This window comes from Canis lupus, chromosome 14 (assembly GCF_011100685.1).
Source record: "Canis lupus familiaris isolate Mischka breed German Shepherd chromosome 14, alternate assembly UU_Cfam_GSD_1.0, whole genome shotgun sequence".
Taxonomy (NCBI): Eukaryota; Metazoa; Chordata; class Mammalia; order Carnivora; family Canidae; genus Canis; species Canis lupus.
This window is the reverse complement of record NC_049235.1, coordinates 16,165,610-16,178,426: the sequence shown is the minus strand read 5'-3', so window position 1 is coordinate 16,178,426 and position 12,817 is coordinate 16,165,610. Positions and strand designations below refer to the sequence as shown.

The following is a 12,817-nucleotide window of genomic DNA, read 5'->3' as shown; positions in this document are numbered from 1 at the left end:
ACAATATTTTAAAAATCCTACCTTTAAAGCTTTAGCATTTGATGTTCTGGCCAAGAAATTTTCCCATGATTTAGTAGCCAATTCTCTTTGCTTATGTGTGGCTTGTATCTGAAATGAGAAAGATAATTAAGAGTTCTAGTTTCTATGAAAGGATACCAAAGGGCTTTTTAAAGCCCTTATTTTCAGGGAAGACCTAGATTTTACCAATGTAAATTTTAGGGCTGACTAGCAAAAGGATTAGAGTATTCATAGAGTTCAACAAGTCTTAAAATGGGGGGAGGGAAATCCTTTCTTCATTATATGGCTAAGATTTGAACTGCTTTCCATGAAATGTAATCTAAAACTGTTGTTATAAAAACAAAACATAAAAATAACAATAATTATTTTCAGCAGGACTGATTGTTTTATGTGACTATCACTTGTGAAGACAAATTATAATCCAGATAAAGGTATATATGACCCAACAGCAAATCCACAGGAGAAAATAAAGAGATTCCTGCTGCCGCTGATAATAGTTTACAGAAGGTTATATTTGTAAAACTACTAATCTATGACTGTAGCAGTTTAAGACAAGCAGTTTTGTGAGAGTGCTGAGTTGGTTGTGGTGATGCAGTCTCCCTAGTTACCTCTAGGGAGGTAACCACCAACAAACTGCAGAGACTATAGTTCTCAACAGGCTATTCACTAAATATATAATCAGAGAATATATGCCCTTGGTTAGTACTAACATGTTATTAAATATGGATTACAAACCTAAGATTATTTAAACAATAGCTTAAAAATAAGTGGAGTCAAACCCATGATAACAAATCAACAATAACTAACAAATCAAGAATAGCAGATGTTCAGCCAGAACTGATGAGGCAGCAGAACTTCTAATAAGGCTCTCCCACTTGAGAGCACATAAATTACTTAAATGGCAACATCTATGCAATGAAAACTTTTTTTTTTTTGCAATAAAAACTCAAGTAAAACTTTCAAGCAAGTTAGTGTCTCAGATGGAGCAGAATTCACAGATGGATGTAGACAGAATTCTTAGTAGGCTGTAGATATAAACATTTAATAGACTATGTGAAAGATCAGGCAAAAGAAAGCACTTTGGAAATCACTTTAAAGAGTTTTAAACATTTAATTGTAATTATAAAGGGTCACCAAGCAGCAGTGGGGAATCTGCAACATCTTTGTTATCTGCAGACAAGCTAGAGCCACTTAAAGACCTTTTTGCTCAAAACATCTGTTGGGTTCAGTTTCTGACCAAACAGAAATCTTTAGGAACATGGCTTATATTTTCCTGGCAGGCTTTTCCTGATTAAAGTCTGAGACCAGTTTACCTCTGGATTTTTAGAGCATTCTCTGTAAGTTTTATGGTTCTGAAGTGAGGATGAAACTTCATCAATATGCCTATGGTTGGCATGGCAGTAAGAGCCTATCACAGAGTGAAGGACGAGGACCAGCTTTCACAGTGAGGTTATACATATAGGCACACAGATACACTGTCAGATCGAATTTGCTAAATGTATACACTCACATAGACCACAATTTTTGGAACTCTTGACATTTCAAAAAATGTGTCACAGGTATCTGTTTACTTTTTAAAATATAAGCCTGTAGAAATCAAATTACAATGCCATAATCCTGTACTGAATATAGTAATTGCATTTTAGCCTCTTAACTCCATGGTTTCTTTAAAAATTGCACAAAAACACTGAAAATAAGAGAAATCTACAAAATAACTCTAAGTGCTGAAACATTCAAAGTAAGGCATAAATATCCTATGGTCAGCTAGTTTACTGAAATTATTTCCTTCCTTAATGGTAATGTGACTTACTTTTGTATATACTTTTTGTTCACTTTGCACATCTTGGTGTGCTTGGCTTTCAATCATCTCGCTTTGAAGAGAAGCAACCATCTTGCCAATATTTTCTGATGCTGTTGTAATAGCTTCCAAAATTTTTTTATCTGTAGTGACTGGTCTTAACTTTTCTAATTTTATTTCTTCATATATTTCATTCCATATTTCTCCAATCTGTTACAACAAAGTTTAAAAAGTCACATTAGCCAAAAAGAAATGATATAATTTTAGATAATCATTTATTTGGGTGTTTGTTCCAAAGTTAACACTTACTGAACTACCTTTCTCCATCTTCCTATTTAGGAATAAGTACATTGGGAATGATTTGAGGCACCAGTTACAGTTGAATATTCAAAAGTAATTTCTCAAATGTTTTACAATGATGAGTATTTGTGGATGAGGCTCAACTACCTAGGTCTAATTCACTACCATCATCTCTGCCCTCTGGTTTATAGTTACACTGTTTTTACAGCTGCAGAAACTGCTGCTTTAGTCTCATCCTCTAGAACTACTCTTTTCCTCCCAAAAGCCCTGTATTAAAAGCTAGGTCAAGGGGCACCTGGCTGGCTTAGTCCATAAAGCATGGGACTCTTTATCTTGGGGTTGTGAATTCTAGCCCCACACTGAGAATGAAGCCTACTTTAAAACATTTTTTTAAAAAATAAAGAAAAGATTATGAACTGCTTTTAAAAAATAAATAAATAAAAGCTAGGTTAAGCTGAACTTGTAGGCCAATTAACATGGGGATAACTGGGAATCTAGAGCCCTGTCCCCTGCCCCTTATCTTCTCACTAAGATAGTAACTGAATCTCAAGCTCTTAATTCCATGGTATCATCATACTGACAGCTCCATCTCATATTCTAGGTTGTCTGGAAATTAATGTACTTGAGTATGTTTATATTTATAGAAAAATTTATATATCTAGGATTGGGATGAAGTTGAGCTTTGTTTTCATTTGACATAAGAGGTGTATTCATTTACAACATTCGAATACATAGTACTAATATTAGTAGAAGAGAATGTACTTAAAAAGACTTTGCTGAAACTTAAAAAGTATTTATTTGTTAATAAAAATATAACCAATGGGGTGAGAAACCCAATATTCTTTAACATATTTGATCATCATATAAATTAGTGATAAAATAATCTTTAATAAATGTTAATAATTTTAAAAAATGTTAATTTATTTTAATAAGCAATAATTCATTTAAATATAGTTCCTAACGCTCTCTAAAGAGAAAAAATTATATTTTAAGAATTTTTTTAAGCTTCTGAATAGCTCTGTCAGTAATATACATCTTCTGTTATAAACTAATAGTTGGGTGAAATCATATCTTATGGAAAATACCAATCAGTTGTAGGTTTCTTGAACAGTAGCAGATGCAAAATGGAAAATAAAAACTATACAGTACATGGATGACTGCTTACAACTATGAATAGATCTTTTGTTTCCCAATTGATTTTGTCATATTAGAGTTTAATAACAAGATTATTAAGAAGGTACTCACTTTAAAATCAAGGTATCTATGTATGATACAAAGAGTGACAAAATCTTCAGCAGATAGGCCAGGTAAATTTTCAAAATCTAAAAGTTTATAAAGAAACAGTTACTGTATCAAAGTAAGTGATTCCAAAATGCATGTATCTATCATAAAAACTAAGGCCAACAGTTAGTTTTTATTCCATCTTCATTATGAAAAACTTAGTTCTGTGAACTTCTGGCTTCCTCCTGTAAGAAACCTTTGCCAGGTCATCCTAATCAAGTCATTAGAAGAGGAATCTTTTCTGTGCTATGGTGAGACAATGATATTGTACTTTCAGAAGCTGAAGAGTGTTTGACTACTTTTTTCTTTAATAGGAAGCAAGGACAAAAAAAGGGGGGGGGGAGGAAGCAAGGTCTTTAAAAACTCAGGTATCAGAATTCTAGTGTCTAAGCCTAATCATCTAAACTAACCACCTTTAACCCTGGCTGCAACTCCCTGGGGGAGCTTTGAAAGATGCTGATGCCTGGACCCCACCCCCAGAAATTCTGATTTTAATTGATCAAGGGCATAGCCTGGGCATTGGTTAACTATGGAATGTGCACTTATTTGTATAAAGGGACTTTTGATTAACATGTTTGAAAATAGACTCCAAAGCAAAATCAACTTGCAAAACTCAGCAAAACAGAGGCTCTTGAGAATTTGACAAATAGCTTCTTACCCAGTTTGCCTAGCACAGCATAAATTTTTGCTCTGATATTCTCAGCAACATCCATAACTGCAAGAGTTGGGCAGTTTGCAGGCAATGGCATGATTTTTTGCTCTTCTTGGAAACTAGTAAATAGAGGTTTCTTTGTATCTAATCATTGCATACCATGAAAACATAGAAAGGACAGATAAAAACATTAATAAATTAATATTTAATTTTGAAATTTTAGTCCATAGAAAATATAAAAATATTATAACAGAATAAAATAGTGCATTGTATATGATTATTCTTTTGAAAGCATTAGTAATCAGTTATTCCTCATTCTGTGGCAAAACTTAAAGCTTTCACTTTTATGATTTACATAAAATATGAAAATTTCACAAAATAACTTTTTAAAAAGTGAAACTCTTATGTAAATAAATTTTCTAATTTTGAGATCCAGTTTAACAATGATGTAATCTCCTTTGCTTTTGGGTTCCATATATTATGCTATAAATACACGATCTTATGATGTTGCAGATCAAAACTCAAAAATTGGCTGAAATAGAAATCATCAGAAGTTAAAGGGGAAGTATTTTCACTTAAAAATGAACAATATTAGCAGTTGAAAAGAAACTTAAGAGGCTTAGAAAATATACTCTAGCATTGTAGATTGCTGGTAATTAAACTTTAGGAACATTTGATTTATTTTTATTTAGAAAACAGCTTCTTTTATATAAAAAGTAAACTGCATAAATTTGAATCAACATAAATATACAAAATACTATAAAAATTGTTTTCAGGCACTTTATTTACATCCCAAACTGTATTGGTAAGTGAAATGTTACTGAATCTATTTATAAAAGCAAGTAGCTCAAGGGAACTTCTTTAGGACATGTTGTTAGGTTTTGTTTTGCTTTTTTTTTTTTTTTTTGAGTTAAACAATAAATTAAACCACTTCCTGAAGATATTCTATAAAAGTATGAACCTGCTACTAATTTATTTTCTTCCATTCACTCAATTTATGATAGCAAGTTCCACAAATTCTTGTGAAAAGAACTTTAAACAAAAGAGTAAAAGTCCTTATATTTCCTTAATATCTTTTTAAACTTCTCTTTTTAAAAATATGGGTAAACGATGAATAAGTCCTGGGGATGTAAAAAAAAAAAAAAAAAAAAAATCCTGGGGATGTTAATGAACAGAGTGGTAACTATAGTTAACAATACTTTATTGCATATTTGAAAGTTACTAAGAGAATAGATCTTAAAAGTTCAATTATGAGAGAAAACTTGTAACTATGTGTGGTAATGGATGCTACTAAACTTATTGTGGTAATCATTTTGTAATATATACATTTATTAAATATTATGTTGTACACTTAAAACTAATGCAATGTAATATATCAATTATATCTCAATTAAAAATATGCAACTAACTGCTACTACTAACAGTTATAAGTACACTTACCAATGATCATCCCATGTTTGTCACGTTTTACTCCCAGTTCTTTTTCTTCCTTTCTCCACAATTTAATTAAAAGACTAGCAGCTGTTTGGTCCTTCTTCCCTCGCCAAGCATTGACATGAGCCGTAGTTTTGGGATTATCACAAAATTCAACCATTATTCCAAGTATTAGATTACAGAATTTTTTTTGGTTCAACTTTTGCAAGGAAATAGGAAAAAAAAAAGAGTTGCAATAAATTTTAAGAATTATTATCTTCAAATAAGACCCCAAGAAACACTTGTATTAATCAGTAATTTTCTTCTAAATGGCTGCCTTATAAAATTAACACTCTACTTAAGTATGATTTGGGACAATCTCCTATTAAAAAGTATGTTTCAGACATTAAGAATTAGAATAAAAAGAAAAAGATTCAATATAATTCTGATATAGTCATAAATGTATGTAATGATCAAAAATGTAATTGATTTGTTTCAGTCCAGAAAAAAGAGAAATTGTAGAAATAAGTGAAGATGTTCATTTTAAGTGGAGTTAGTAATCAGTACTATACATAGTTTGCTGTAATTATAGGATCTTTCTAATTTACATGCTTTATTAAGGTTTGTAAAGACTCATAACTACAACCTTGTTGTGACTAAGAAAATAACTGATGGTAACTGCAAGTGGCAGTCACATATGAAAAAAAATCAAAATGAGATGGAATTTTGTATTTTGAAAAGTAAGCATTTAAGAGAAATTATCTAGCATATTTCCTTTGTTTTGCTACTAGTTTTCAGGAAACCAAAATTTAGGTATGGAAAAGTCCATCCAGAGTAGTAGTCTTCACACAGTAATTTGTGTCTGAAATATTTTTTGCTGATTAACTCCTAGTATACCACTAATAGAATACAGCAAAGGAAAAATGTAACCTGTTGTTTAAACTGCAAATATTATCACTTTCCTCTTTTATAAAATGACGGATAATATTACCTGCTTTAGTGAGTTATTTATAATAAATTATATGAGTTCCTGGCATATAGAAAGCTCTCAATAATATTTAACATTATTAGCAATTATTATCATTGCATACTGAATAAATATTTTAGCAGATTGTATTTTTTCCCCAAAGATTTTATTTATTTATTCATGATAGATATAGAAAGAGAGAGAGAGAGAGGCAGAGACAGAGGCAGAGGGAGAGGCAGGTTCCACACCAGGAGACCGATGCGGGACTCGATCCCGGGACTCCAGGATCACACCCTGGGCCAAAGGCAAGCGCCAAACCGCTGAGCCACCCAGGGATCCCCTTTTAGCAGATTGTATTAAGCAGAATCCTCAACTGAGTTTTTTATTCCCATACTTCACTTTCAGGAAAAAGAGACAAATGTCAAGGGTTGGAGTTGATATAAAAACTTCATTAAAGAATATTTGTAATCTGTAACTGGATTGGTTCAATCTTCATTAGGCACAATCTAAAAATTATATTCATAATAATATAAAACATTTACATGGCAAAAATATGTGTCAAGAACTATTCCAAATACTGTATGTGTGTGTGTGTGTGTATGTATGTGCATATGTGCACACATACACATAGTCACTCATAATTCTCCCAAGAGCGCATGGGATAGATACTGTTATCTCTGTTCTACAGATGAAGAAACATATAACAGAGATGTTAAATACTTGTCCAAGATACACAGCTAACAAGTATTGGAAGCCTCAGTCAGACTATGCTCATAACCACTGTGTTATATGGCTCCTTCTACCAGCTTTATGTCTTTCCATCAGAGATCCTAGTGTTGAAGGAGAATGAACACAAGTGAGAAATGTCTTTATGTCTTTTATATAACCTTAAATATTCACAAAGAATTTAATTATTTAATATATACATGTTTAATATAAGTCCCACTTCCTAGTCTTTAAGTAAAAACAAGATTCTAGGAATTTGTGCCAAATTAATTCTGTAACTTTGGGAATCCCCTGACACATCACCATGCGCATACTCTCATCAGAGAAACATGGTGAGCTATATATCATTTAGTAAAGCCACACATATATCCTTCTGTATTATGTCCATTTTCCTGAACTTTCCAAGGGTTTCTGGTTATGATTAATTCCTGTTTATCAAAGTGGGCTATTATTATTCTATATTATTTTGTTTGTAATGTTTTCTATCTAATGAGTTTGCTCTCCTATCTGCCAACTAATTTTATTTCAGAGAGATAAAGGGACACAAATAACTTTGGCACCTTTGCTAAATCCACGTAGGTTATTCTGTTAATAAATAAAATCATTCTGTTAATAAAATCATGAATGGTGGCAATTATATGCAGTGACATAGGTAGAACTGTATGTGAGAATCTCTCTCAAAGTTTTATTGAAACCAAATTATACTTTTCCTCCCATAGTATCTTGACATGGACCTATGTAGAATTGAGGCCAGTAGGGAATTACTTTGAGGATAACTGAGGGTCTTTGCCATTCTTTGTTGGTGTTAGATGGCGACTGTCTTTTCTGACTGACTTAATGTATTCATTCCTGCTCATTCTGTAGAATGGTCTTTGACGCACTAGATTCTTAACATTGCCTACAAACTACTCCGTTCTTTAAAAATGCTGATTTTTACTCCTTTGTTCAATGTGGGCCTTAACTTTTAATACAAAGAGAAGAAGTTAGAAGTTATTAATAATGATTATGGGTTTTGATATTGTCTAGCATTTCACAAACTATTTCTTTGAAGATTGGTGGGAGAAATCCTATAAAACAAATTATCTGCTGTTATGTGTTTGGGAGTGCTGACCTGCTGTTATGTGTTTGGGAGTGCTGACCTAAGTAAACTGGTTTCTTCACAGGGGGAATTTCCAGAGCCTTTACCATACCAATGCAAAATATGAATCTCCAGGTGAGATTTTGTTTAATACAAACACTTTAATGTGATATGGGGGCATATTTAATTACAGAATAGTGTTCTGTGGCACTTAGTTTTGGAAATAGTTAATAAAAACATATTTGTTTACAATTATTAACAATCATACTTACTGCCAGTAAGTCCAAAAGGAGAAAAATGCCTTCCTTTTCAAGAAAGTAATCCTCTGATGGATAACACCCTAAAATACAGCACCTTAAATAAAAAGGAAGTTATTCATTTAACAAGGATTCTGCTGTTTATATACTATTGTCTACTTCTATATTTTTTGACTGTTTTAGATGCCTCATATAGGAGAAATATGTATAAGCAATAGTCTTCTGTGACTGACATTTCACTTAGTATAGCGTCTTCTAGGTCCATCCATGTTGTTATAAATTGTAGGATTTTCTTCTTTTTTCAAGGATGAGTAATATTCTATTGCATGTATATGCCATATTTTCTTTCCTTATCCATTCATCTATTGATGGACATTTGGGTTGCTTCAATATCCTGGCTATTGTGAATAATGCTGCAATGAACATGGGAGTGCAGCTATTTCTTCAAGATCCTGATTTCAATTCTTTTGGATAAATACCCAGAAGTGGGATTGTTGGATCATACGATGGTTCTATTTAAAATTTTTTTCTTTTTGAGGAACTTCCATACTGTTTTCCATAGTGGCTGCACAATTTGCAGTCCCACCAATGTCAACAGATTCTCTTCTCCACATCCTCACCAACGCATATCTTTTTTTTCCTTTTTTTTTTTTTTGATAACCATCTCATCAGGTATAAGGTGATAACTCATTGTAGTTTTGGTTTGCATTTGATGACTAGTTGTTCTATATGAATCTTAGGGTTGTATTTTCTATTTATGTAAAAGTATATCTTTAGGCTTTAATAGGGATTGCATTAAGGTATATATCACTCTGGCTAGTTTGACATTTAAACAATATTAAATAGGGCAGCCCGGGTGGCTCAGCAGTTTAGCGCCGCCTTCAGTCCAGGGCACGATCCCGGAGACCCGGGATCGAGTCCCACGTCAGGTTCCTTGCATGGAGCCTGCTTCTCCCTCTGCCTGTGTCTCTGCCTCTCTCTGTCTCTGTCTCTGTCTCTATGAATAAATAAATAAAATCTTAAAAAAATATTAAATATTAATTATTCCTGTTTTAATCTTTATTATTTCCTTTATTCTGCTAACTTTGGGCTTAGTTTGTTCTTCATTTACTAGTTACTTTAGATTTAAAGTTAGGTTGTTTATTTGAGTCATCTTTTTCTTTTTAGATTTATTTATTTATTTGCAGGGGAGGGGCAGAGGAAGAGGATCTTCAAGCAGACTCCCCACTAAACAAGAAGCCCTACACAGGGCTTGATCAGAGGACCTATGAGATTATGATCTGAGCTGAAACCAAGAGTCCAATGCTTAAGTGACTGAGCCACCCACGCACCCCCATTCTTCTTTTTTATGTAGATATTTATACCTATAAATTAACTTAATAGTACTGCTGTTGCTGTACCATATAAGTTTTGGTATTGTTGTGCTTTCACTTTATTTTTAATTTTCCTTTTGCTTTTGTCTTTGACCTAATGGTAGTTAAAGAGTATGTTAGTTCCCCTGTATTTCTGAGTTTTCCTAATTTCTATTTGTTATTGATTTCCAGTTTTCTTCCAGTGTGGTCAGAAAAGATATTTGGAATGATTTAAGTCTTAAATTTGTTAAGACTTATTTGTGACCTTGCATGTTGAACCAGCCCCCCATCCTGTGGTTATCTAGGTGCTCAAAAATTACCTCATTAGGGGCATCTGGGTGGCCCTTCTGGTTAAGCACCTGACTTTGGCTCACATCACGATCTCAGAATTTTGGGATGGAGCCCCACAGCAGGTTCCCTGCCCAGCATGGAGTCTGCTTGTCCCTCTCCCCATTCATGCTCTGTCTCTTTAATAAATAAATGAAATCTTTTTAAAAATTACATCATTGACATAAACTCAGATGTGATTGAAAGGGGCTTGTTATGAGTAATAAAAAACACTGCCTTCATAGTTATTACTCTGAAGCTATTACAGGAACTGGGAATTAAAGACCAGATACTATAACAAAAGATGTTCCCATTGCTCTTATTGATTAGGAAATGACAAAAATTTTAGGAATTCTGTACTAGGAATGGACCAAATATATATTTCTTAATATAAATCACAATAACCACAGAGCTTAAAAAGAACATGTATTCTACTGCTACTGAGTGGAAATATTCTGCATATGCTTGTTAGGTCCATATAGGTCTATAGTCATTATTTCCCCCTCCAAATATGTTGCAGTGTGGCTCTCATGAATCCCACCCAAATAGGACAAAAGAAATGTGTTAAGTGTTAATGATACATGAAACTCAAGTAATTTTTTCCAAGACGAAATTTTGTAAATTAATGTTAGGAAAAGCGGTATGTGTGTACGTATATATGTATGATTTATTTTTTGCTCTTTAGGAATGCTAAAAAGTTTGGGAAAAAATATTGCTTAGGAAATACCTAATCAATTGGTTTTCAACTCTTTGAAGAGGAGATGAATGAATTTGACAGTTTTCAAGCATAAGAATACTAAATGAGTAAAAGTAGATGCTTGTGTTCTCCTAGACCAGGCCAAAATGGAATGGATTTAAATCATAAAATCAAAGATTTAAGTTTAGATACAAGAATGGTTTTATAAATGAGCTGTGAACAAGATTACTTTCCAAAGGACACTGGTAGGTGTCATTTCTAGACTATTGAAAAAGGTATTGGGAGAATTATCTTTCAGGTATGGTTTTGAGGGAAGAAATTTTTTTTTAATGAATTAAGCAAACTTTTACTGAAGCTTAAATTATGGTACAGAAATACATTCCAACTAATTTAAATCCAACACCATGAAGAAATTATAGCACTCAAATTTTCTCTTCTCTATCATACAGTCTAGGATTAATTTTTATTACTACTCAATCTACAGTTTTAATATTTCTAGGCTTTATTTCATACAAATTTGTGCAGTTTTAAAAAATTAGAAATCTTAAATCTATTAGAAACAAAAATCAGACTTTAAGCCAATAAAGAGCATAGAAGAAATTTCCTTGTTTTGTGGTTCTAACTTGGGGACAATAATACTCACCAAATGCTGTCCAATGTACTAAAAAGAAGTACATTATAGCCTAATCCACTTTGTAACTTTGTGGGGTCTGTTTTCATTACACGGAGAATTATATCCACTCCTTCAGTTCCGAACATTTCCTAAGGGATTTAAAATTATTTTTGAAATAAATAATCTCACCCTTTCCTGTTTCATCCTGTCCCCTAAAACTTTTTCTACCAGATAAATAGAACAACATTGCTAGTTTCATACAATTTTTTTTTAATTTGCTTTCTTTCAGGAATTTAAGACAAAGTACTATAAAGCTAATCATTTTAAGATACAGCATCAATCAATATGCTAGCTTAATGTCCCTTTATATTTTTTGTTTATTCTCTTAAAAAAAAAAAATCCGTAAGCTTACCCCATGATTTTCTTCTACATTATCAGTAAATGTAGTCCACTATCCTGTCAGGTGAATACTAGCTAGCAAAAGCGAAATGGAGGCTAAAATTCTATTGTGGAAGACTTTTAAAATATTACCAAGAGGAGAAATAAACACATAAATGGTGGTTAAAACCCCTAATAATTACTGGTTAATATTACTGGTTAATATTTGTCACTTACCAATTTCCTTCCTCACTGTTTTGTTCAGCTCTTGTACCCAGTAAAGCAGGACTATGACTATTCTTTCAGAAGAACATAGGCACAGGAGGACAGAATATAAGGAAAAGTTGCATCAAAGTTGAGAGCGAGGTATGCATTTACTGTTCTTGTTGCCTCTCGGTAAAACTCTCTATTGGAAACTTTGATTTAAAATGTTTATCTTTGCAGTTCTGCCTTTTGCTATTTAAATTAACAATCTTGGATGGAGATTCAGAGCTTGTTACAGAGTTTAAAAAGACCAAAGGGAATTAAGCTCTTTTTCTAACTTTTAGTTCTAGGTAGAACTTAGGTTGCCAGTTTCTTAAAAGCATATACCTACTTATTTAACATTAATTGCACTTCCAGGTATTTATCTAGGAGAAATGAAAGCATTATATCCACAGAAACACTACTATAAATATGTTCACTGAAGGTTTATACATAATAGTCCCAAGTGGAAACAATCTGTGTTTATTAATAGGGAAATGGAGAAAAATTGTGGGTATATTAAATCAATGAAATACTACTTGGCAATAAAAAAGGAATGAATTGCTGATTCATTCCTGCAAAAATGTGGATATATTTCAGGAATATGATGATGACAGGACCAGATATAAAAGAATAAATCACATTTAGATATGATTCAAATAAAGTAAAAGAATAGGCAATACTAACTTATGGGGATAGAAATCAGGATAGTGGTTA

At 32.6% G+C, this 12,817-nt stretch overlaps 2 protein-coding genes across 7 annotated transcripts in view; one reads left to right on the top strand and one right to left on the bottom strand.

Annotated features, from left to right (window-relative positions):
- CFAP69 (cilia and flagella associated protein 69) overlaps positions 1–12,817 on the bottom strand; it is a 55,082-nt gene that overhangs the window by 2,131 nt on the left and 40,134 nt on the right. For 2 of the 3 annotated variants that reach the window (XM_038556744.1, XM_038556746.1), the window contains 7 exons: positions 11,510–11,628; positions 8,506–8,587; positions 5,490–5,682; positions 4,056–4,193; positions 3,362–3,438; positions 1,829–2,026; positions 22–108 (listed from right to left, as the gene is read on the bottom strand). In XM_038556744.1, coding sequence (XP_038412672.1) covers positions 22–108; positions 1,829–2,026; positions 3,362–3,438; positions 4,056–4,193; positions 5,490–5,682; positions 8,506–8,587; positions 11,510–11,628 — 894 coding nt within the window. The remainder of the gene's footprint in view (positions 1–21; positions 109–1,828; positions 2,027–3,361; positions 3,439–4,055; positions 4,194–5,489; positions 5,683–8,505; positions 8,588–11,509; positions 11,629–12,817) is intronic. The other variant, XM_038556745.1, reaches the window with a different exon arrangement.
- The window catches only part of FAM237B (family with sequence similarity 237 member B), an 85,001-nt gene that overhangs the window by 39,643 nt on the left and 32,541 nt on the right, over positions 1–12,817 (top strand). For all 4 annotated transcript variants that reach the window (XR_005369361.1, XR_005369359.1, XR_005369362.1 and 1 more), the window contains one exon: positions 12,123–12,223. The gene's annotated coding sequence lies outside the window, so the exon portion shown is untranslated. The remainder of the gene's footprint in view (positions 1–12,122; positions 12,224–12,817) is intronic.